Source organism: Sphaeramia orbicularis, chromosome 16 (assembly GCF_902148855.1).
Source record: "Sphaeramia orbicularis chromosome 16, fSphaOr1.1, whole genome shotgun sequence".
Lineage (NCBI taxonomy): Eukaryota > Metazoa > Chordata > Actinopteri > Kurtiformes > Apogonidae > Sphaeramia > Sphaeramia orbicularis.
Genome location: NC_043972.1, coordinates 48,735,846 through 48,763,310, shown reverse-complemented (window position 1 = coordinate 48,763,310; position 27,465 = coordinate 48,735,846). Strand labels below are relative to the sequence as shown.

The 27,465-nt window shown below is 38.4% G+C and overlaps 1 protein-coding gene across 2 annotated transcripts in view; it reads left to right on the top strand.

The window, feature by feature from the left end:
* The window catches only part of rftn1b (raftlin, lipid raft linker 1b), a 272,217-nt gene that overhangs the window by 17,784 nt on the left and 226,968 nt on the right, over positions 1 to 27,465 (top strand). For both annotated transcript variants that reach the window (XM_030158789.1, XM_030158788.1), the window contains exon 2: positions 7,807 to 7,989. In XM_030158789.1, coding sequence (XP_030014649.1) covers positions 7,842 to 7,989 — 148 coding nt within the window. In that variant the 5' untranslated portion in view covers positions 7,807 to 7,841. The remainder of the gene's footprint in view (positions 1 to 7,806; positions 7,990 to 27,465) is intronic.

Sequence of the window (27,465 nt, the reverse complement as noted above, 5' to 3'; positions counted from 1 at the left end):
GTCACACAGCATTAAGGAAAATCATTCAGTGCATTTGCATCTTGTTGCTGATGCTGTGATGTCGGTAACTGCAGATGGGTTTTGTTCAATCATTTCCCAGAATGCTGTAGGTGCCAAAAAAGTCAGAAACTATTACATCCTTGTTAGATTAAATTTATTGCTCCCCTAGTCGATTCTTTCATATTAACAATGAATCAAATGAAGGTGAGAAATATAAAGGCTGTCATTTGTGGTGACACACAGGCAAAGAATTATCATCCATTATTCAGTGTCTTGGGGTCTACATAACTGTTATTTTTTTTTTTACTTTTATTTTTTTTTAGCTCTTTGTTTTTTTTGTCTGATAAACAAACTATATTAAACAAACTATACCAAGCAAAAATCACAGATTGGACAATAGTTACTGCTGAACAAATGGGGCATCCTAATAAATTGCATATTCAGTTAATAGGTAAATGAAATTAGTAGCTCCTGCTTTCAGATAGTTGACTTGTCTTATGCATTAACTACTGATGGACATGTTGCTATGTGGGGCTAGCAGTGCAGTCCAATGAAGGATCACATAAAGAAAGTCTAAGTGATTGTTTAGTTCATCTTTAATTTTTTCTGTCGGATTTTGGGTCTAATATAAGATTTAATAATAATAATAATAATAATACATTTTATTTGGTAGTGCCTTTCAATTCACCTAAGGTTTTTTTTTTTTTTTTTTGTGATAAAATATATTTTTCCTGACAGCTCCAATGTAGTTGTAGTTAATAGGTCCCACCATCAACACTGTAAAATGACTGTTTCACACTTCTTGATGAAGCTAACAGTCTTACAGTGTCAGTAAAATAGCATTAGCATTACTTCAACTCTGATGCCTTGGACTCCCGTTGTTTTGCAGCCTTTGCCCAGATAAGGTCATTTATGGTTGCAAGAAGCGAACTACTAGCCTCAGAATTTGCAATTCTTCTATCCAATAATAATAATAATAATAGACAGTTTTTTGGGGCATGATTACAAAAAACAACAGTAACAGCATTTACATATGCATTTTGAGTTATTGTGGTAAAGAAAACCTGATGAAAATGGCAAAAAAAAAAAAAAAAACTTGAATAAAGGTTGAATTCAACCCTGGATATTCACATAACCTGTCATTTCATTATTGGATTATTACTCCCAGCACAGACAATTCAGATGGAATATCAACATAAAACATATCACAGGTTGCCCACTCACCTTCTGACTATCGTATGTAGCATTATAACCATGCTAGCTGGACAAAAATGCATCTAATTTGCAATTTATTTTCTTTTTTGTAACATTTCAACAGTGCACTTAAAAGTGGCTTGGCAGTTATGTGGAAACACAGCAAGTAATTTCAACTCATGACATGTTAGGATCACTTGAAACTAAATTGTTGGTGTCAATGACCCATTTGTGTGCGCAAATTAGGAAATGGAACTTGAAGATCACCTCCCATAACCTTCCAAACTTCATACAGATCTGAATTAAAAGCCACAAGACAAAACTAACATTCAACAGGTGTGAGGAGGCAGGATTTCCTGTTGAAGGGTTGAGTTTTCTTTGTGCTCATTTGTACAAAATTGCACACAAATCTATTATTGTAGGTGCAATAATGTGCCAGATCATTGGAGAAGCAACAGACAATGGCCTTCAATGAGAGTATGGAAAACAAAGCAGATCTTAGTCTGACATGCTGTTGACTGACAGTGAGTAAGTACATCTGAAAGGTCCTGCACCTTCCTGATGTTGTCAGTCTGAGACAAAGTGCTGTTGGATGTTTTCAGTTGTAGGAGCCAAAGTTAAGTGCATCCCAACTACAACAAAGCACCTAAACCTCAATTTCAGCATACGAGAGCAGAGTCTTATCGAATAAAAGCTCTTATCAAATAAAACCTCAAAATGCCATTAGCTAGAGACAAAAGATGGAACAAAATGGTAGGGGGGATCGTTGCTAATTCAGCAAAAGGGAAATCAATGGCAGTCTTCCTGTTTTTCTGAGGCTACCGACCGTTTGCCCATCCTGTCAAGCAACCCCAACTCCCCCGTCTGTCAATCTCTGAAAGCCAGAATATGAGGCACAAAGGGTTGGAACTGCCCAAAGCTCACGCCTCAGAGGAGAAAAAAAAAAACACTGACTCTAAAAATCATAAACATCTCACACTTCCTCTGTCAGTTCAGCTCTAAAAATACTCCCGCACACCTCCTCTGGTCTCAGGGAGCTATGCAAATACAAGTCCCTCCACTTTGTTTTCCTTCCACCCCCCTCCCTCGTAGCCCCCCCTCTCCTATTGTTCTGACTACCTCTTCTCTGTCTCCTGTAGACGACATGACAGAGCCTCTCTTCCCCTCTTGTTGTTCCTCCTCTAGGGGGAGAAATGATAAAAGCTATTTACAAGTAACTGTTGGCAACAGTGGAAATCCACAATTCTGAAAATTCACCATTTTCTTTGATGGCAGAGTAATTTTTGACGCCGCATCATGAACCACAGCACAGTCCTGTCCTGAGTGACAGTTTAAGGGGGGGGGGGGCTGAAGCAGTGCTGTCAGGGAGTTTGACTATCCCGGTTTCTGCCACTTATGTTTGGCTTCTTTTATACTTGAAAAGAGAAGCAAGACATCAGGCCTCCTCTGGATGTGCTGAAAGGGAAAGACACAACGCTTCTTGCAAACCTGGACAAAAATCATTTGCAGAGCTCAAAGTTAACACAAATCGGCCGTCATCCTGCATGCAGTCCATTTCACGGAGCTGTTATGAGCAGAGCACAGATATGATTGTGATGCACATTGAGATTCATAAACCCCAACAAAGACTTCCATGTAAGTGCCACTGGAAACACTGGCTTTCATGACAGCCATAATGAATCTTCTGCTTCATCTCTCATTCTTTCTCTCTCGTTGTGTGTTGATCACCCCTTTTCTATTCAATAGACTCTAATTGCACACTCTTTTCTCTCAAGACTCTACTTGCCATGCATTACCCGCTGCACCCCCAACCCCGCCCCTCCACCCCTGCCATGAACAATCTCCAACCCCAGACGCCCCCATTTCCTCTTTCTCCCTTGATTGATTCTCACCTTTTCCATTCTTGCCGCTCACCTCATTAACAGAGCCCCCCATCTGCTCGTTTCCTATTTCGCCTCCCACTCCTTCCTACATCCACCCGCCCGAGCCCCCCACCCTTCCATACTTCCTGTCCTGTCGTCTCTGAAGCCACGGTTGGCTCGTATTTGCAGGCTCCGGCCACGGGCCCATGCAGGTTTGTAATTAGACTGCAGCATAATGGAGAGGGTTACTCATCAGGGGAAGGGGGAGGGTAGCGCAGGGTACCACCACTATCCATCCAACCCACTGCCCATCCATCCAACGCTGCTTGAGTTTAATCAGCGGCACACAATAGGATGTCACCTGCTCCCAGATGCAGTCACCGGAGAGAGGCAGTGAAGCTGTCACAAGCCATTTAGGGTGAGGTGGCGTCCGGCGAAGGCTCTTTAAGGCGTCCTCGTCCTCCACGGTTGTCTCCGTTATTTCAGTCTCCCTGGGAGCGAGGGATAGGAGACCCGTGAAAAATCAAGCTCATTTAGTCCTGCTTATTTATTTATTTACGGCCTTATCTGCCATGTTCCTCTTTATTGGTTTTCTGTCTGAAATCCCCGAGGAATCACAGATACCCAAGTGCATGAATTTTTGTGTTTCTATTTATGAGGGTACTTGTCTGAGTTTGTATAGTACTTCATCAGTATTAACCCACAGGCCATCAACTAAAAACATTGTCTCTAGTCCAATTATGGGATACTTTTCCTTTATTTTTCCATTGCTGTAGTTCTGTGTTTATTTATAATTAACAAGATATTGCTTAACCCTTTGCAGGGCACTCAGAAATACTCTGAAATTCTAAATTTCAACTTTAGTGTGTTATTGGAGGACCTAACAAGACTTTATTACTTTTGTGAAATTTTTCCAATTTTTTTTTTTTTTTTTTATTGTTATGTAGAAAATCAAGGTCCATGAAGTTACCATATTTGGTTCCTTACCCATAAGTGGCAAAAAAATATAAATAAAAAAAAAGTAAAGAAGTAAATTTTAAAAATGCAAGAAAAACACATATAGGATAAAATGAATATGTATTTTAGAACATTAGAACATCACTTTTAGAGCATTACAACAACATAAGTGCTGATCCAGACACCTGTCCATATCCACATGATCCCTTTGAACATCATTCCTTGCATTAGTACCATTACTTCATGGTACCTAACAAAGCAGGTACACTCACTGTTCATGCAGAGGTGGACCTTACAGACCCTGTAGACCAGTGGTCCCCAGCCTTTTTTGTACTATGGACCAGTTTCATCCATGAAAATTTTCTGCGGACCGGGTAAAGGTGTGGGGGTTCCAAAAATAAAAACCTTTGTCAGTTCAGAGCACGTGATCTGAAACACTTACACTGTATATCAGGCCATTCCAATGATTCTACAGTAGAATATCAACTCCCCCTAATGCAGAACCAGTGGAACCCTGGACTTGTTTCCCTGCAACTAGACGGTCCCATCTGGGGTTGATGAGAGACACACACTCCAATTGTGTTCCGTATATCCAGTCTACTCTGGATTCTTGTCTTGATAACTGTCGTCGCAGAAAACCCAGCCACACAAAGATATGAGGTTGGAAACGAAAAGACTTTCAGGGCTTTTGTGGCGATGTCTGCATATTCTGCTTTGACTTTAATCCAGAATGCACAGAGACAGAGGTTTGCAGTTGTCTCAAACATGAATTGATGTGCTGGAGCAGTTTTGAGGCGCTTGCGTGTCACCTGTTGCGATGAAACTGTAACTTACGCAGGAATCCTGATGTTTCCTTCTAAATGCAGCTTTCTGTTTGCAGGCAGTCTGTGACCCCTCTGTAGCCTCATCGTCTCCTCGTTTCTTCCCAAAAAAGTTCTCCAGTGAATTTTGTTTTTGGCTCATTTCTTTAGCTTGTGTTACTACTGATTCATGAAATGGCACACCAGAGTCAAGAGCAGCTGTGAGGCCAGGGTGGAAGTGGTCGCTTTTCAAAATAAAATCTCCGCAAGACTAATGGAAAAAATTGCTTTAATATTAACCACTATTTTTTCCCTTTGCGGCCCAGTACTAAATGATCCACAGACCGGTACCGGTCTGGGGACCAGGGGTTGGGGACCCCTGGTGTAGACAACACTGGACCTGAGATTGTTGACTCACTGTCCTCACTGTATTTGTTGCTGTGTGTGGAAATCACCAAAAATAGTCACTTGCCCAATAAAGGGCTAAAGATCCAAATATCCACCACCGACCAAAACCATCTACTGATGTAAAATGTCTAATACCTCTGCTAATCCTATCAATACATGTATATTATTTGTATAAAACTTAAGTGCAGTTAATCATCTTTTCATGGTCATCAGATATGACTCATTTGGACGTTCAGAGGCTCTGTAGTGACAGTGGATGCAGATACTTGTTTTTATGTTCAGTTATTGATATATTTGGTTGAAAAAGTGACTTTTTCCTCATTTTTCCTGATTTGATCGAATAACCTTTGAATTTACTCTGAGCTTTTATGAACATCTACATGATCGGTAGAATAAATATAGCAAAATTCCTGATTAATGACAAAAATAGTTGTGGATCTTTGAGGGTTAATGAAAGAGTATGGCATCATAAAACATTATATATCGCTGTTGTTCATACAACTCAAAAGTAAAGTAAAGCAACATTGTAGGGGCTTTAATACCTAACTTGGTTGAGACTTTTGAACTTTTAAGATTGATGTAAACTGAGATTGGTTTGGTTTTTTGGACCTTGGTTTGTTGGTCCATTGGATGTTTTTGGATGGTATTTCTTTTGGGTGGTTTTGTTCATTGGCCATTAAACAAACAGAGAAGAAAAAGAAGTGGCAGAGAGAAAAACAAGCTGTGGAACTGCATGTGTAGTCGTGGAGTAAGACCTTGGTTTAGGAGGTGATGCTGAACCAATGTCTCAGGCTTTCAGGTGTGAAAATGGCCTAGAATGCCACTTATACTTTAAGTCACTGGGGTAACTACGTCTTAACCCACAGACAAAGCACATAACACCTGTATGTGATCCAACCCTCCAAATCCTTTAACATTTGAAGTATCCATTTACAGGTGCTTTTGCATGTTATTAAATCCATTATCAGACCACTGAAAAGTGTTTGAATGATGTCACACTTGGCATTGAGGCATCAGATCTGCATTTTTTTTTTTTTTTAATTATCTAGTTACAGTATTTTTTTTTTATCAGTTCATCTCAGTTCTTTGTATTTGCAGTGCTACTGTAACATCCATCTGCAGTAGAGCTTCAACACATCAAAACACAAATGGACCTGCATTAGAACTGAATACATTCTACAGTTAGCATCAGGAGAAATCCAGCTGCAGTGGATGCAGACAGTGGGTTCTCACAAGTCAAAATATTTCAAAGCTATTTCCTTGTACATTATGTATTGGTTTTTATTCAATGCTCTGAAAGGGATGTCTAGTTTTCAACTCCTCAAATACACATTAACATCAGGATTAGGGTTCCATTAGACACAGGTGGACTGAGAGTGTTTAGGTAATGTTCTAACTACTTGCTAAACACAGGATCTATAAGATGTTACCTGTCAGTGAAGACTGAGGCTACGTTCAGACTGCAGACAAGTGTGTACCAAATCCGAGTTTTTGACCATATGTGACCTGTATCCGATCTGTTAAAGACAGTTTGAACAGCACAAATCAGATTTTTTCAAATCCGCTCCAGGCCACCTCTACATGTGGTCCTAAATCCAATATGCATTCGATATTTTGCAATACAACTTGAGTCTGAATGGCCAGGTCGCATTTATCCGACCTTTATGTCATTGAAATGCGACAAATGTCACAATTCTGCATCCCAGGAGGAGAGGCAGCAGGAAAAACATACTTAGGCCATTTCTCACTACGCTTTCTTCTCTGTTCTTCCATTCTCGCCAAATGTCATCAGTCGCGGCCCAAGTACTGTTCCAAGTGCAAGTCCGCATAAACCAAGAACGCATGAAATACCAGGATGTTGTTCTTGTCAGCCAGCTTAAACCAAGGATGCACCGGTTGGTGACTTGTGTAGACTTGGCTGGGAAATAATTCCCAAGATGCAGTTCAGGCCAGCCTGGCTGTGAGCCCCCGGGTGGTTGTGAGTCCACCAGTTCAGGCGGGACCCGGTCGGCTGTGCCCGGCTGAACCGATGAAATGTATTACAGTTTTGAAAAATATACAGAATGTATAAATGACTTGTAAATACCAGTACAAATGTATTGAAATCAAATTGAGTGACATTGAGGTGATTTGAGGGAAATACTTTCGGGAGCAGATGGTGTAAATACAGCAGAGACAGGGAGGAAAGTTCACACGTACGCAGCTGTTCAATTACAGATAGACTTGCATTCTTAGGAAGTCCGTTCTCTGAGACCATTCTTACTAAGACTGTACTTGCTGAGTTCACAAGACTGTACTCTGCGCTCTTGGTATTGAGAAACAGCCTTACTTCCGTAAACAGTGTGTGCCTGTGTGGTCACGTATTACGTCAGGACCTTTTTTGTCACTCCAGGGTTGCATTCAGTTCATACTCAAGTCATACTTAAAGTGTAATATGAACGAGCACACAAAAAAAGTGGATTTTACCAAAAAATCTGAATTGTGCACTAAGACCTACTATCTGAACATAGCCTGACACACACATTCTGGCCTTACGCTCCTGTTGTAACCTTAACCCTAAGCGACACGTCTGGTCTCATTGGCAGGTCATTATACACAGGTACTACCGGTCTGTTGAACCATGGGCTGTGGGCTGCGTAAGATGAAGCCGGTGTCGGAGGAGAACAGTCCAGGGAAGATCTACTCCACCTTGAAGAGACCTCAGGTGGAGACCAAAGTGGGCGTCGCGTACACCTACCGCTACCTGGACTTCTTGATCGGCAAAGATGGTAAGTTTTTATTTTATTTCCACCGAGCTGTTTATTGTGAACTTATTGATGCCGACGTAGCACTTTTGTTGCTAGATTTATTAACTTTTCAGACTACACTAGCAACACTTTTTTCCCCTAAAAGCACCTTGAAACACATTTAGCTACTTTTAAAATTTGTTTGGAGAGTTTTATCAACTTCTGAAAAGTGGCTTAAACTCTAAAACACACACATTTTTACTCTAAATGACACAAAATGTACAGTCTTCCTGTAGCTGTAAAAGACAGTGTTTCCAACTTATCCACTTTGTTGGTATATTTAGTGATTTTTCAGACCCCTCTGGAGACTCTTTATCAAAAAAGCACCTAGTGACAAATTAATCAGCTTTTTCTGGTGTTATTGGAGACTTTTTGAGACTCTGACATGACATCATTCTTTGTCTAAAACAAATTACTTCACTGAATATAAATCACTCCTATTGACATTGACAGTTTTCTCTGTTGTCTCTTTTTGGTCCATTTAGACTGAAAGTTAAAAATGTTGTGGTTAAAAATGTTTATGTTTTACTTTGACTGGTTGTAGTGGACTGTAAGTTTAAAAAGCAAACCAAACTGAAGAAAATGACGATAAAAACTAAACTAAACAAATAAATTACCTAAGTAACTCCTCCAAAGTGTCTCTTTAGCCGGTCCCCAAGCTTGGATAAATGAGGAGAATTGAAATTGGGACAATAAAAAAAAGAACTGACAGAGTATAGTTCATTTTTAGGGTGTTTTTGTCTCTAACAGAACGTTATTCCTCTCATCCTCATTCATCATTCATTACATCATCCATTACAATTACATGCACATTTACAATTATGCAAATTAGGCGATGACATCTTTTAGCAACTGTATTTACTGAGGAGTTGGAAACATTGTGTGAACATTTTTTGTGATGTTTTTTTTTTCATCTTACTACCTGTTGGAATCGTCATATTTGAGCTCTAAGCCCAGTCCTCAGGTCTGAAGTCTGAGCAGTGAAAGCCAGAAATTCCTGCATAGTAATCACTGCTATTGATCCGTAATCCCCGTCTCCCTCTGTGCATGTATTACTGCCGTTTTTTCTGCAGGTCATAAAATCTAAATTATCGCTCTTGTCACGTGCAGCATTGGAATCATATGAATTGCTGGAGGCATTTGGCATTTTTCAGCATCATAATTCTGCATGGCACGTCAGCAGAGTGCCACACAACTTTTGCAAGGAAACGATCCCTAACAGCAATTTACAATCGTGTGTTTGCATGCTTTGGATTTTACTGAATTATGTGACCAACTGTCATTCATCTGCCTTCTCCACCTCTAAAATGCCATCATACCTGCATTTTCCCAACGGCATTATAAATTCAGATGCAGATGAAACCTATCAGTCATGTATATGCAATAATAAACACACAAGCTGTCATTTTCATCAGGGTTTGTTCTCCTGTAATGATGCAGTGTTAATTAGTGCTTGCTCCCTGTATAGAAGCAGCCATTGTAATTTATTTTCTGACAATTAGTCAGTCATGCTACCGCGTTGTTGCTAATGATATAGAATTTTCTAGCTCAATCCATGTTAAAAATCCTAGTGGCGTCTATTAATTATGTATGGCAGCCAGTCCAACCTGCTAGCAGGGGCCTCGAGGAAAGTAAGCAAGGAAAGTGTTTCCTGCTGGTTAGTGACACTGTTTCATTAGCTTTCTGTTTTATCAGCTAAGGTTGTAGGTTTGATACTTAAAGTTACAGGTTGGTGAGGCAAGTGTCAAAGTGTTTATGGCAGACGGTTATGGCTCCTTTCCATGGAAATATGTTTCTCTTTTTACAGAGATAGCGGTCTTCTTTTGATAGAAGCAACCTCTAATGATAGAAACATGTTTATTTCAACCAAATACAGGGTGAGTCAGAAAAAACACTCTTTCCATTTAAAGAAATTGTACTGCTAAAACGGAAACACTGATTTTTCTTTTGACCATACAGTCATATTGATGTGGTTATTGAGCATGTCTGGTGATGTAGTCATAGATTTATTGCATTGCATAAGAGAGAGAAGGTCCATTGTTTATTGGGCACTGAAATACCTGCCAACACAATGTATGCCACAGTGAACAAACTTGAAATTGACAACAATTACAGGAGTCGGGGCTTTGCTTTCACACTCAGGACATAGGCCTACATGACAGTGCCCAGGGAGTTTTCATCATGGCAAGACCACAGCGATTGCAGGTATTATTTCCTCATCGAGTTGTCTGTATGGGTTAGGAGAGAGAGTGGCCACCTAGATCCCTGGACTTGACCCCCCTTGATTTTTTCTTGTGGGGGTATCTTAAAAACCGTGTGTATCAGACTGTTCCACAAACTCTTCAGGAACTCCGAAATCGCATCACGGCTGAAATCCAAGCCCTACGACGAACACGAATGGCGAGAAGAGCTGTGTTAGAGATGCGACAACGAGCACAGATTTGCATCAATCTGAATGGTAGCCAGGTTGAAGGTCGTGCCGGACGACTTCGTTGAGACAGTAAACATGCTGTCATGGTTGACAATTTCAATTTCATTCACGGTGGCATAAACTGTGTTGGCAGATATTTCGGTGCACAATAAACAATGGACATTCCCTCTGTTATGCTATGCCATAAATCAATGATTCAATCGCCAGACATGCTCAATAACCACATCAATATGACTGTATGATCAAAAGAAAAATAAGCATTTCCATTTCAGTGGTACAATTTCTTTAAATGAAAAGAGCGTTTTTTCTGACTCACCCTGTATACTAAGTAACTTCTCAGTCTTTTTCTGTGGTGCCGCACTTTGGAGGATGAAAAGTCTCCACGACATTGTAACAGTGGTGCAATTATAACTTTTATTGAAAAAAACATCAATATTGTAATAATACTTTTTGTTTGTCCTTGAATTTGTTGTGCAAATTAAAAATAGCTTAGATTTTTATCAAACAACACAAACTCACCAAAACTGCTCCTTGAGCCTTGAGGCAATATTTTTCCAAACAAAAATAGGAAATGTGCAAATATCTTACAACTATGATATTAAAATTACTGTTTTTTTAGAACAACAAACACATTTTGGTAACAAAGATGAACATTTTAACAATATCAGTGGCTGCAATGAGAACATTAAAGTACAAACTGCAAAAACAGAAACATTGCACATTAGCACCCCCCCCCTTCCCGGCAAGCCTTCATGCACAGTTTCAGAAACATTGCTGTAATGTTATGTAGTGACATTTTTTTCCCTAGTTGACAGTGAAAGCTCTATGTGTCATATAACCAGTATTGTACACGTTACTTCCGAACTGTAATCCATTACAGATTACTTGTTACTGTTATTTTAAAGTAACTCCTTACCTTACAATATTACTCTCTCCAAAATGTAATGCATTACATGATTCCTGTATTACTTTTGAGTTGCATACAGACTGTCATCATAGATGGCACAGTAGAACCCAACCCCCCGAATTCAAGCGACAGGAGACCGTTGGGATGCATACATTTGTGCCCTGAAATTCACGAGGACGGATAGCTCAGTAAGTAATGCTACAGTCTACGATGTTCGAATCCCAGCAGGAACGCTTGCATTTTTTTCAACATTATACATGAATTCTTACTAGTCGTAGAAACACTAGCTTACCTCATCATTGCTGATCACAGGGATCATGCTAACTAGCTCCTGTAAAGCAGGGTTAGGGTTAGTAATGAGCATACGTCCATGTGGACAATGGACTGTGTTCTGTCATCTTCACCCATTGGCTGAACACCAACAGGAAACAGAACTGTCCTGATGCATTTATGATTCCTTCAGGTCTCCTGGTCTAACTTTTTTTTTTTTTTTTTTTTTTCATTCAAGCAGTTAACTTATGGGCAAAAAGTGTGTTGTAACTCAAGCGCTATTGAACATGTACAGAATAAAATATTACTGAAAATTGATTAGTAATGCCTTACACTACTGCATTACAGCAAAAAGTAATCTGTTAGTGTAATGCATTAGTTTTGTAACAAGTTACTCCCAACACTACATATGACATATGGCTTGTCAAAAAACAGACATGTCTGAAAATTACAAACAACTTGTCCTTTATTCCAGAAACACAAAAAGTATAAAAGTAACAGATTTTTTTTTTTTTTTAATGTATCTACAGTATCTAGAAATAACAATAAAAACAGTATACAAGTATATATAAAAATATCTATCAATATAAATGATAACAAACAAATCAAATGACATCTATAAACAATATGTGCACTGCAGTCTTCAACACATTTGGGTCCAACTTACGAACAACTTAAGATGGATTTGTGTTGATCCTGGCGTCATGTGTGTCACAATAAGTGTCTGTGTTAAACACAACAGAGGAACCAGTGAAATTAAGGAAACAAGGCTTCGATTCAGACATAATTGTAATCAAATCATTTTTAAGAATTGATTTGAGCCGATTCACCAATGAATCATTTCAGCTCTATTTAACTTTTCAGCCCTTCACAGCCTATGGCTTTGGTTGTACTATGAGGATAAGGTTATGTTTGTTCAGTGGATGTTTGTCAATAACTTTGCCAAAAGTTTACCTTCAACAAAGAACACTCCAAAGTATTGCATTCCACTGCCTTCATTCAAAGAGTTGACTGGGATGTAAACACACCGAGTCCAGCTCCTTCCATGTGCCGCTGAGGGGCCGACAGCTGTCAAATATATTGATTCACAAAGTAGTGTGTAATGTCATCTGCCAACAGAGTTTGTGATGAGCCAGTAGCGTCTTATCCGACAGACATCAGTATTGGTGGGAAGGTCAAGGTTGGGTTAAGATTCGCTGTAGAATTAGGATTACATTAAGGTTAGATGTATAATGGAGGTCGTTAAAGAAAAGGTGAACAGCTGGGAAAATTAATGACCTGTGTGTGTGTGTGTGTGTGTGTGTGCATGTGTTTAACATGTTCATGTTTGCTTGTGTGTGGCTACGTGTGCAATAGGCCATGGGAGGAGCTGGGTGCTATATATAGCCATCACTTTGTTATTTCTTGTCATGACAGTTGGAGCTGAAATGATGGTGGGATGGGAGTTTGGCGGCAGCGGCGGTGGGCGGGGGAGGGGGAGGGGCTGGTACGGGAAGCCAGGAGATGTAGTGCGCTGTGTGTTTGTCCTGACAGTTGATTAGTCTCCATTAGTTTGTCAGGGTTAGCAGACTGGATGGATGATGGAGACAGAGACTGGGGGTGTCTGGGGGGGGGCGGACGTCTGAGGGGGGGCGGGTCCAGGACTTTTCCAGCCTCCCTGACACCCCAGCGGAGGCGGCTGGACGTAGACAGGAGTCCTCCCTTTTGTCATAGAATGTGTGTGTGTTTACGTGTGTGTGTGTGTGCGTGTGTGTGTGTCTTTGGCTTGTGGCCACATTATTATGTTGAAGTATTTTCTGTAATGGTGGGGGTTGGTACTTACTGTAATCATTTTCCTTTTGCTCTTTCTCTCCATTACTGTCAGGATGTTTGAGTCGCTCTCACCTCTTTCTTACTCTCATCTGTCAGATTTGTGTGTGTCTTTCTTATCGTCGGTGTGTGTGCTTCTGTCTGCTCCCCTCAGGAACACATTAAGTTTGAGGAATCAGTAAGTGTAGCCCCACCAGTCGACTCATTTCACAGCATCAGCACATTTTCGGGCTGAAAGGTTAGCGTGCTACTCATGGCTATAATTACCTTGTACCAGGTATGTGAGTGTAGGTAATGATTCATGCGTTCAGTCCTTTACTGCAAGAGGACGATAAAATATTAAAGAAAGAGTCAAAGATAATGAATATGCAGATCGGCCGCATGAGTGTGATGTTCATGAATGCACAAATGTGAGATAAAATAAAGAATAAGAAATTTGTATTTAGAGGGGATTTTCATGCTAATGACTTATAAAATCATATTTGATTGGAAAGATTTTCACTTTTTGCTTTAGATATGTAAATGTCATATCTTCATACAAAATTTCCACAAATGAAACTAATGGAAATGTGAAGGGAAAAACACATGACCTGTCAGAACAGACACTAGTTTGTGTCAATTGGCGTTACCAGGATGTTTCATGAATATGACAATATGCAAATTTTGTACAAAAAAAGACAATTGCAAATACTCAGCAGCCATGACAGTATTCTTGCATCTGAGTGCTTTGGATTTTTTATTTGTTATTGTCTTTTTTGAATGAATGAATGTTTATTTCAGTTAAATACAAAACACATACATATTAAAAAAAAAACAAACAAACATAAAATTAACACAATTTGTAACTGAAAAAGGAAGAAGCTGAAGCCAGTGGCTTTTTTCTGCTTCCCCTATTCCCATCCTTACCCTAAGTCCACACCTGAAGTTGCAGCAGATTAATACTTAAACACAAATTATACTACATTCGGTGTTATAAGTCACTTTATAATCATATTACTTTCGTAGCCCTTCAGAATTTGACAAATTGAAGTCTTTTTGAAACTCGACAGTGAGCTACACAATTTCACTTCATCCTTCAGTTCGTTCCATAGCTTGACACCAATAACAGAAACACTGTGATATTTAACGTTTGTTCTTACTTTACATTTTTCAAACACAAACATCCCTCTTAAATTATAATTTCCTTCTCTTAACATAAAAATTTTCTGAATACAAAGAGGAAGATTTTTACTTTTAACACGAAACATAAATTCCATTGTTTTTAAATATACAATATCAAAAACTTTTAGAAAACCAGATTCTATAAAAAGTGGATTACTTGATTGGAGATAACTAGCTTTGTTTATGACTCTAATAGCTTTTTTTTGAAGTTTAATTATCGGGTCTAAATTAGTTTTATACACATTGCCCCATATTTCCACACAGTATGACATATATGGCATTACAAGTGAACAATACAATATAAGCAAACATTTTTTGTTTAACAAGTCTGGAGTTTTATAAAGAATCGCAACAGCCTTGGACATTTTACATTTGATATATTCTATTTGTGGTTTCCAACAGAGTTTATGGTCAATAATCACTCCCAAAAATTTTGTTTCATACACCCTTTCAATTTCAATTTCATTAATTTTCAGTTTTATATCATAATTTCCTCTAGCACCACCAAAAAACAGAAATTTTGTTTTATCTTCATTAAGTGATAACTTTACGTCAAACCATTTTTTTAACTTGATCAATTCCTTTTCCACAGTTTCTAATATTTGTTTCATATTTGCTCCCGAATAAAGCAAATTAGTATCATCTGCAAATATTGTAAATTTTAACTTACTAGATGCCATAAAAATATCATTTAGATAAAGTATAAATAACTTAGGTCCCAGAACTGAACCTTGTGGGACCTCACATGTTACTTTTCTAAGTTGTGAATTTGTATTTCCAATTGATACATACTGAGACCTATTTTGTAAATAACTTTTTAACCAGTGTGTGTTTTTGTGTTTCATATACTTAACCTGTCCTTAATAAACACCTGATTTCTTTATAATGTCTGTGACCCAGTCAGTGTCATCATAGTTTGGTTTGATTTTATACAGACAATAATATGGACTAGGATGTAATGCTCTATTGCAATGTAGTAACCTTTTTCTTCTTATGTCCCATTCAGTGTTATAACTGTTTCATATACAAACTTTGGGATAATCCTAGGAATATGTTTCATGGAGATATTTAAAAATGAAATGTCTATTCATATTGCTACACTTGTGCCATTTGACATCTTCAGGTGAAATCAGTCCTAAACATTGTGTAAAAAAAATCAACTTAAAGAACATAAAGCCAATATAAAAGCAACCTATTACATGTCTCTTAAAAAATGTTTTTAAATATGTAGTTAATTGTTCGTCTCTCCAACTCATACTTGTCACAGACTCACGTACATGTACAGTGTTAGTGGAACCACTCAGACATTAGTACAAGTAAAGGATAAGGGCGGGTCAAGGGCGTCACAGATGGACAGCCCACTACTTTTTGATCCATAACTTTTGAACCAGACAAGCTTAAGACAAATATCACGGATGGACAAAAAATTTACATCTATTTTTTGCAAGAATTACAAAGTTCTCAAAAGTGAAGTTCCTCTGACATTTTCATCCTAAAATGTATTCAGTGTATACCTTAAACCCTCTATTTTACAACCGAAAAATTGTTTAGAAGAAAAAAAAAAAAAACGATCTTACCTAAATAGCAAGAGTTTTGAAAAATGGCAGTGTCAGTGATGGACAACAAAAGTAAATATAAAATTAAACATGTTTTATTTCAATTATCAATATAATGCACTTTTTTTTTTTTTTTTTTTTTTTTTTTTTTTTTTACAATATTTACAACATACAAATAGTATTAACATTATATTAAATGTATTTTCCATAGATTCCATAGATAGCATTTATTAGTTTTAAACACTGTCTGTTTAGAATATGACATAAATAATATAATAGTCAAATATCAATGTATTTGGAATACATTTAGTCTATGAGAGTTTATAAAATGAACCCAGAATGATGGCAGAAAACGTTCACACTCATAAAACTCCTGAAAATTTTTTCTCAATTTTTTTTTCTAATTTCAAAATACATTTTCCTGAAAATATAAGTAAATACCTACCTAAAAATATAAGTTTGGTGTAGATTATTGTAATTTGTTAACCTTCCCTTGACTTCGCCCTAAAATAAAGTGTCACCGTGGGCAAACGTCGGTCCACAGACTCTGGAGGTCAATTGTTAAATCAATAAAGTACTCTGTAAATGAAGACAACTGATTAAACTATTCACTCTGTTAGTAAGTTCAAATATAATACATGGGAGGATGGGTAGATCTGAGCTGGTGAAACTGTGTCCTGCATCACCTTTTCAGGGTTTATTTCACATTAATGAATCTTTAAGTACAAGGAACGACATGAAAAAAACATGAAAAGATCAGGATACAAAGATTAAAACAACTGTTTCTGCTTCACTGGTTCTATCATTGATCAATAGAATTAGAATTAAGTGTTGGGGAAAGCATGTACGAGTAAATAGTCAAATAAATTAGTGAAATTTTTTTTTGCAGCTCTTGATGTTGAGTCTAAAATGGTTCATTTGATAGTAAAGGCTGCTGATCCCTGATATAAGAACATATATATCAAATATTACATTTAGCATCAGACGACACCACCCTCCTTCTGTCTGCACAACATCATTTTCTTGGCCCTTTAATCATCATCTCCTCCAAACCCCAGTGTACACCACCTGCAGCACAATATGACACACATATACAATGAATGATCAGCAGATGAAAGTAGGGCATTTAATGGCTGAAATGACAAATATTTCAACCAAATTCCAGACTAAAATGTTTTACTTGTATGTTTTATATATATATATATATATATATATATGTATAATTTCAACCTATTATGCAATTGAAGGATCTGATCTTATTTTTTTTTCTCCAGAGACTCATAGGTTTTGGATCCTTGGAAAATTTGGTTTAAATACTATGGATATATGATGTGAAACATTTTTAATCACATTGTTTTAGACTTTTCTGTATTGAAACCTGGTGTAGTGTCCTATCTGTAGCCATGTTCATTCAGTGTCAAAGTTAAAACATATATAATGTGTCAGTATAATGTTACACTTCACAGAAATGTTTATATGAAATGTAGTTTTTGTTCAGAAACACATAGATTATATGCAGTTTGTAGAAACAGACAACATTAACTGCTGTAAATGGACTGAATCAAAATGAGCTGTGAATCCCTGACATGCAATTTGAAACTGCTTTTTTATTTATCATATTATAATGTCTATAAAACACTTGTTGAGAGGAAACTACGGGAAATAATTGATCAGTGATTGCTACATAATTTTTTTGAAGTTTTATACCAATCTCAGTTGTTATCTTTTCCTAATCAGAAAGACAGATTTTAGCAACAACATTACGTCGACTGTCGAAAGTTTTCATCAAAACGTTTCCATTATAGAATCAGAGATAGTATATGTATTCTCCCAATGCCAGTTCAGGGTTATAGATACATATCAAGTCAGGACACAGAAAATTATTCTGTGGCATCATAAAACCTATTGATGCCTCTATTAACCATTATGCCTATTGTTGCAAATTTGCATCATACCCACATTTCTATGTATTCTATGTGCTATTGTCAAATAAACAATCTCCGCTTAATTTAGCATCTGCTTGTAAGTAAAAACACAAATAATTCATTTTTAAATATACCTGTATATAAATTCAGGCATTAGGGGATAAAAAAAAAAAAGCGCTCACAAAATTGGTGCACACAAATATGCCCAGCACAAAGGCACAGATGTGGAGCATGTCACTGCAAAAATATTTCCTTCTTGAGCTCAAGGAGACCAAAGAGACTGTGAAATGGAATGTGTAGAACACATTATCATTATCATTATATTCTGCAACAATATGTTGCACCAAGGAAAAAAAGCCAGTCTGAAAAAAAAAAAAAAAAAAAAGAAAATGCTGTTGCAGAGACATGCTCAGCATCAGCATATTTAACTGGAAACCAAATTAAAGGGTTTTTGCTTCCCTTTCACCTCTCTGCTTGGGAAATATACCCTCATGTTGTTTAGTTCACCCCACCATGACTACCGCAGTGTGAATAATGTTTGTAATAATTTCTTGCCATAGTGTTAAATCATAGCCTTCAGCAACTGCCACCACAATGGCCCTGCAGGCTTCGAACCAGCCACCAAATGTTCAAAAATAACACCTTTCACTGCAGAAACACTGATGAAAGGAAGAGTAAATCTGTGCAAAGGGGTGAGTAGCAAACTGCCGCTCCACTAAATATGAATGCCGACCCACCAATGAGTCGTCACCTTGCGTTCTTCCATCATTTTAGAAAGCAGACATTCACCTTCTGAAAGAGCCGATGAAAAACAAAAAAACCACAGGGTCTGTTTGATATTGAGATCATGACCCGACGGGGAGACGGAGAAAGTGGCCAGAGCTATTGCCGTGTTAGATGGTGTGGAAAGAAGCCATTTCATTGTAAACAAAAGCATGGAAAAAATGCCCAATGCCAATCTTATTTCCAAAAAAAACTGTGATATTGTGGTATTTAAATGTTAAAAATGTCAAAAAAAAAAAAAAAATGAGAAATTGAAAATGTGTTTAATATCTTCCCATGCAGACAGGCAGGGAATACTGGAATATAAGCACGCCGTCCTTGACATCAAAGCTGGTAAGTGCACCTCCAGCAAATAGACGGGACCCAGACACACTGTTTGATATCATCTCAGGAGCTAGACACATCATTTATATGCAAAACCCCCAGAGCCCCTCAGTCCCCTTGTTAATATGAGCTGTAGCAGTGGCGGCAGGTGAGTGACACGAGGCCCCCCCCCATTCCACCCCCACTCCCCGTCACTCCACTCAGCTATGCTCAGATATAAGACCACGCTGCAGGAGAGGTCAACGGGAACGGCGAGCACCCGAGTGGCTTTCCGAGGGGAGATTAGTCCTCGGATGGCGACGGGAGCTGGGATTTATCCGTCCTGGCTCCTCGGGCTGAGGTGGAATTGAATCGCAGTTATTGAAGGGAAGAATGACATTGAAGACTGAATTCACGGTCATCTGCTTTTATTATATTTCCATTATTGAACCCGCTTCCCTGGGCGTGGCTGCACAGCGTGGCTCCAATGGAAACGATTCTTAAAACATGATTGTAAATTAGATGCAGGGTGAGGTGACTTAAATGTGTTTCTGATGGTCTGAGGAATCAAAACAGGCAAGTGGTGATTATATATGAGAAAGTGCTGAATTAATAACCCAAACCTCTTTTGGATCTGGCTCGTCTTTGCACACACCGAGTGCTCCTGATGAAGGTATTCATTGTGATTACCACAAAACCCGGGAATCGTTTTAGAAACTGGCATGAAATATGCATCAGCTGCCAGCTACACTGAGTGTGTCACTGCTTTTCGTCCTTGCCTTCATCTATAGCTGGTGTCATTCTAACTAACCCACAATTAGTGACGAACTGATGGTTATAGCAGAGCATTTTGTTGCTAAGGTGCCGAATATTTCAACCCAGTTTCAAGAACAAAGTGTCGCTATTGTATAATCGCTACAAAATTTGTCATTGAAGGATCTGCTTCTATTCTATTCCTTCCTCAGTAGGTGGAGGTGGACTTTTATGTTTGGATGTTTTTTTTTTTTTAGATTTAGGCAAAAAAGCACTTTAGTCAGAGTTAGGAAAAGGTCATAGGTCATCCAACAGTTCTGCAGTGATTTGGTTAAAGGTTAGATGAAGTTACACTGGAGTCACATTTCAACTGATGTAGTTTAGGTTGTTTTAGCTTTCGTTCAACACAGAAATTAGATGTTCTCTTTCAGATGAAGTCTAATACATCCACTTTGGCCTTACACTTCTTCTTTTGTAACCCTGACCCTAACCTCACGGCTTTGGTAAAGTTACAAAGAAAAGATCTAAACAGCCGCTGGCAACAAGAGCCATCTACCAATTCAACTTTTGATCCACTAATCAATTCATTTAATTCAGGCAAAATTAAATTATTATGTGACTAGATATGACCTACTTGGATTTCAGAGGGAGTCAGTCCTATGTTCCTCAGTACCTATGGTCCCCAGTACCTATGTTCCCTAATGCCTATGTTCCTGGTACCTATGATCCCCAGTACCTATGTTCTCCAGTACCTATGTTCCTCAGTACCTATATTCTCTGGTACCTATGTTCCTCAGTACCTATGTTCCCCAGTACCTATGTTCCTCAGTACCTATTTTCTCTGGTACCTATGTTCCTCAGTACCTATGTTCCCCAGTACCTATGTTCCTCAGTACCTATGTTCCTCGGTACCTATGTTCGCCAATACCTATGTTCCCCATTACGTATGTTCCCCATTACCTATTTTCTCTGGTACCTATGTTCCTCAGTACCTATGTTCCCCAGTACCTAGGTTCCTCAGTACCTATGTTCCCCAGTACCTATGCTCCTCAGTATCTATGTTCCCCGATACCTATGTTCCTCAGTACCTATGTTCCCCAGTACCTATCTTCCCCAGTACCTATGTTCCTCAGTACCTATGTTCCTCAGTACCTATATTCCCTGGTACCTATGTTCCTCAGTACCTATGTTCCCCAGTACCTATGTTCCCCAGTACCTATTTTCTCCGGTACCTATGTTCCTCAGTACCTATGTTCCTCAGTACCTATGCTCCTCAGTATCTATGTTCCATAGTACCTATGTTCCTCAGTACCTATGCTCCCCAGTACCTATGCTCCCCAGTACCTATGTTCCTCAGTACCTATGCTCCTCAGTACCTATGTTCCTCAGTACCTATGTTCCCCAGTACCTATGTTCCCCAGTACCTATGCTCCTCAGTACCTATGTTCCCCAGTACCTATGCTCCTCAGTACCTATGTTCCCAGTACCTATGTTCCCCAGTCCAACATACATTACAGAAATGTAGTTCCATATGTAAGGACAAAGGCCTACAAACTATAATTACAGGCGTTGCTGTTTCACTAGTTTCACCAAGGGTAAAATAATTAACTGATTACCACCGAAATTTAATAAAGTTTTGAGGCAGACAAACAAACAGACAAACAAATGCAAGCGAAAACATAACCTCCTCGGTGGAAGTAAAACTAAATAGACTCCAAAAAATAAAGCAAAAATTACTGTTTAATTAAAATATTCAACACAATAAATAATAAAGTTAAAAGGTGCAGTGTCTAAAATATTTCAATTTGCATTTGTGTTCAAACAAGAAACTTTGTGATACATGAAAAATATTATAGCTATAAGTATGAGTGATTATTGTTGGATTACATTTTTTCAATACGATTATATATTGTGTGGAGAGATGAATATTTTGTCTAGGGGGAACATACAGTAGGTACGTTTCTGTTCAGAGGCTCCGTAGTGAACATGGAAACACCGTCAGCAACACTGATTCACCAGTAAACCCCATGGAGGTGGATAAATGACAGTAGGTGGAGACACGTGGTTTATTAAGATTAGATTAAGATTCTTTATTTGTCAGTATATAGACACGTGTAGACATGAATGAACCTTCTGCTTTTAACCCACCGCTAGAACATGCAGACGCCACACACACACTGCAGACTAGGAGCAGTGGGTTTGCCATATCAAGCGCCCGGGGCAGCAAAGTGCCTTGTTAAAGGGCACATCAGCCAGCAACTTTTTTTCTGCCAGTCTGGGGAATCAAACCGCTGACCCTTAAGTCACAAGGCGACTCTCCAGCCTTCTAGGCCACAGCTGCCCCCGTGGCTCTTTATGTTCAGTTAATGATATATTTTGTTGAAAAAAGTAACTTTTTCCTCTTTTTTTTTTCTCTGATTTGATAAAATAAATTTACTCTGGGCTTGTATGAACATCTACATCAGGGGTTTCAAACTCATTTTAGTTCAGGGGCCACATCCAGCCTAAACTGATATAACGTGGGCCGGACCAGTAAAATAATATAAATAATAGGATAAGAACTTTTGAGTGAAAAAAGAAAAATTCCGTAATGAATGTTTAAATCTACAAATTGTACTTGAACATAATATGAACAAATATGAACAACCTAAAAATTTGTTAGTAAAATAAGTGCAGTGTTAACAATAGTATGCCTTAGTGTATCATTTATACAAGTGAATCACAACTTAGAGATCACAGTGGCATTACAAATACATAAAACATTAAATAACAGGATAAATATTATTAAAATTCCACATACTTCTCTTAAGCCATTCCAGATATTCACATTTTTTGTCAAGGACTAGACTGTAAATGTAAACATTTTTGTGTAATTTTATTTTTTTTATACTAAAACAAAGAGACAAATTTACAGTTCTCATTATTTATAGGTTATTATGATAGTATTTTACTGGTCTGATCCACTTTAGACTAAAATGACCTAAAATGATTTTAACATCCTTCATTGTTAATATCTTCAGTGTAATTTTTGCATTTAACAAATTCATCCCAGGGGCTGGATTGAACCCTTTGGTGGGCCGAATTTGGCCCCCGGGCCGCATGTTTTACACTTGTGATCTACATGATCAGTAAATGAAATATAGGAAGATATGCGATTTTATTTATGCTGAAAAATACAAAATGCAGATGAAAATATTAGAATAAATTGTGATAAATCAGAACAATTAATTTGGTTGCTACCATAAAAGTAGCACTATGAATGACCTAACATACTTTACAGCAGGTCAACACAAATCCATTTAAGGCTTAGGTTTCAATTTGAGCCATTTTTACCGAGGTAGTTGTTAAATACATGTTCAATAAGTCCTGTGGGTTCATGAAAAGAGCAGCTGTTCAAAGGTTAAACATGTTCCTGACGGTCAGAGGAATAAAAGCAGTAAAGTGATGATTATACACGTGGAAGAGCCAGATTAATAACCAAAACCTCTGTCCAGTCTGCTTTTCTTTGCACACTGAGTTCTCCTGATGTGCGTATGCATTGCGATCACCAGGTAATCGGAAACCAGGAATCATTTTGGAAACAGGCATTAAATATGCATTAACCTCCAGCTAAACCGACAGATTCCAGCCTGTGACAGCGCTCGCCTCTGCCTCCATCCACACTTAGCGTCATGCTAAGTGGGTGTCATGTATTGTTTTGAACCAGTCAGGCAGTAAAATGCTAAGCCATCGTTTGCTGAGACAAAGATGTCAGAGCGGCATTTTAGGTTTGGCTCAGCAGGTTCCATTCGTTCAGCTTCAAACGGCTGCAAATGCTGACAAAGTTTTCAGCAACAGGAAACGCAGATTTCTGCTGGGTTCCTTCCTCTTTCTCCCTCACCTCCCTCTCAGCAGCATGTTTAAGATTAGCCTTCCTTGTAATGCTTCATATTCTGTGCAGACTATTTCCTGTCTCTGAGGGCTTTGTTACTCCAGTTAACACAACTCCAGTGTGTAGCAAACGCAATTCCCTGAGAAATATTCAACTCATGATGTGAGTGTGGTTGGTCCAGTACGATGAGTATGTTTTAGGTTTCTCATATGAGACAGAAGGTTAGAAATGCACAAAACAAAAAGACAAGCAGATGAGTGAAACTGAACAAGTCATTTTAAAGTTCTGTACATTTTCTTGGATTTTAATCTAAACTCCCTTGAGATTTCTGACATTCCAGTCATGGCTGCACCTTCTACACAACCTCATTATCAGCCGCCTCGGAGCTCCAGCAAAATAACACATCCTGAGGCTGTGCGTGTTTTATTTTGGAGATATGAATTGTGCATGTGGGTGGGGAACCTGTGTGCGTCATTAGATGAGTAAGTGAGTGTGAGCATCTTGAAGAGAGGAAATGAGGGGAAAAAGATAGAAACCGAGATAGAAGCGTTGTGTGGTGTGTGCACACGCACTGGGCTAACACAGCTGAAGTCTTTTTGTCTGTGATTCTTTGCAGATTTCTCATGTATAGATGTGTTTTCTGCAGCCTGTTTGCTTATTGCCTCTCCTAAACATGGCCTCCACTGTTTTCCATCCCTGACAGACAATACGCCCTTCACCCCCTCAAAGCTTTATTGGCTCTTATTGCCCTCTCACTCAGATCCAATATGCCAGTATTGATTGTGTTGAAATGCAATCAGGGTCTCCGCAGCAGAGAAGCAAACAATCTAAATTTAACAAAACACCTCCGCCGGCCTTCGGCCTGGCCTTGATAGCACCTCCCAAAGAGGAACAAATGTATTTATGTGTAGAGAGAAACCGAGAATCTGTCATGAGGCTGCGGCTATTGTTAGATGCTCTTCTTAGTCGCCTTTGAGGCCACACAGAAGTGGAAGAATGGACAGGAAGTGACCCAAACCGTGACCTCACTTCCTGTCAAGGGTGGTGGTTTACATGTTGTCAAAGCCAAGCATGTCTCTGCTTTACCTTCTATATATTTAGACCCAGATGTACTAAGCAAAGCACATTTACCACAATTTCCAAGAAAAAATAATAATGCAGACTGGAACTGCTCTTCTGTGGCTGATAAACAGTTTGTTAATTTATGAACCAAGTCGCAGCCTGTTGATAAATAACCAACCAAATTACCAAATGACCACCCATCTGTGCTGGTCATAGTAATGATGGACCAGTGTAAATCAACTCATGAAGACCCAGTGTTACTTTTGTGGCAGCTCCCAAATGTTTTTTTTTTTCTCTATATTTAATCTTTCATAAGTGATTTATCACAATTTATTACAATATTATCCCCTGTATTTTCCATTTTTCTATGTACATTTTTCTATCTTTACTGGTCATATAGATGTTCATAAATGCTCAGAGAAAATTCAAATGTTATTCAATAAAATCTTTAAAAAAAAAAAAAAAAGAAGAAGAAAAATTACTTTTTCAACATATCACTAATTGAACATGAAAACAAGTATCTGCATCCACTGTCAGTATGTTCACTATGGAGCCTCTGAACGTCCAAATGGGTCATATCTGATGACCATGAAAAGGTGACAAACTGCATTTTACACCAATTATTTACATGTATTAACAGGATTAATGGATCAACAGGTATTAAAAATTTTACATCAGTAAATAATTTCAGTTGATGGTGGATGTTTGGGTCTTTGAGGGTTAAATTAACAACCAAGATGTTAAATTTGCAGTTAGCACAGCTCCTTTTTTTTTTTTTAATACAACACAATATCAAAATAGGAACAGAAAAAAACAACTGTATAAAGAAAGAGGATGAGGATGTGCAAAAAACACTAAATGACTTTTCTACATGAGATTTATTCAGAACACGACTTTAATTGAAGCTAAACTACATTTAAATCAAAAGTAAAATGTACTTTTTCAGTAAAATATATCAATAACTGAAGATAAACTAGTGTCTCCATCCGCTGTCATTTATCATTTAAACTCTGAATGTCCAAATGGGTCACATCTGATGACCATGAAAAGATCGAACTACACTTTATACCAATTATTTACATGTATTAATAGGATTAGTGGATCAGCAGGTGTTAAACATTGTACATCAGTAGATGCTTTTGGTTACCAGTGGCCTTTTGGGTTGTTGAGGGTTCAAATGTCTTTCAACACGTGTGAAAGTTAAGAGTTGATGAAAGTCCTGCTTCTGGACATTTCAGGACATTATTTGCCGTTGAGCTCATCCCATTCCTAACCTCAGGACCAGGGTCAGTGCAGTTCAAAGTTCAGACCAGCTGCAGAAGCCCTGTTATGTAGAAGCCAAAAGATGAAAGGCTGAAAGAGGCTCTGGAGGTTCAAGGTCATCTTTGAGTTCCTTGAACAAACTGTGGGAAATGATATGATCTGATAACACCTTCCTCAAACAGATTAACACGAGTGGACAAACTTCCCTCCTTCCTACCTCACAGCTCCTCCTTTAAATACTCTCAAGCTTTTGTGGTCTGAAAGGGAAACTTACAGACCCATATGCAGCCAGTGTTCATACCTTTCCACTTTATTTCTTTAATACATCCCAACAGTATTTTTACATTTATTTCATTTCATTACTAACAGCATTAGTTGCAAGAATACAAAACAAGGCTTTGACCCAATCCCAATTCATCCCTTGGCCTTACCCCTACCCCTTGGCCCTTGCACTTAGCAGTACCCCTTGAAACAGAGCTGCAAGGGGTAGGGGTTGAAACATTCCCCTGTGAAATGGGACAACCCTTTGCGACCTGTTACATCATCACCAGTCATCGATGCCGCTATTAACAGATGCAAAAACTTTGTTTTCGAAAGTATTCCCCATGCCGTCAGTAGCTGTAACCATCTCTGTTTTATGGGCTTTGGGCATCTTTTTATGACTATCAACTATAAACCGCAGAAATGCGATTTATAATACATTCAAACAGCATTAAACGGTCGATCAAATGATTAAGTTGTTTACGAAGAAAATACGTACATTTGTGTGTTCCTTTCATCACACTGCTGCACTTTTTGGCTGAGTTTACCTCCATCTTGCCAATGATTCGAACTGAATTATGGGAAATTTCTCATACCCCTCTGTTCGTAGTGTGGTCCTGAAATATCTCCGTTTCGAGGGCTATACAACCTCTCTGCCTTAGCCCTTCCCCTCCGTCTAATTGAGAATCAGAGCAACACTTCCCCTTTATGCATACGTGCAAAATGGAGGGGTAGGGATAAGGGGGAGGGGCCAAGGGGTGAAATGGGATCCAGCCTTAGTATTAAAATATGAGTTCATTCCAGGTAAATAAACACCCCAGTTACATGTTGATGTAAAGGTCAAAGGTGAACTCGCTTTATTAAAACCATAAGGCAATTTGATTTCTGCATTTTATCCACAATTCATACACAGACAATATCTAGCATTAGCATTAGCATTAGCACATTAGTATCCGTGAGCTGCCACTGAAGGCCACTTTTTTTTTTACACATTTCTTGGAATTGTGAAAATGTTTACAAGCAAATAAGAGGCCAAAGGATTGTCTCAACACACAAAAGCACTAACATGATTCATCTCCTGAAATGAAAGCAAACAATCATCA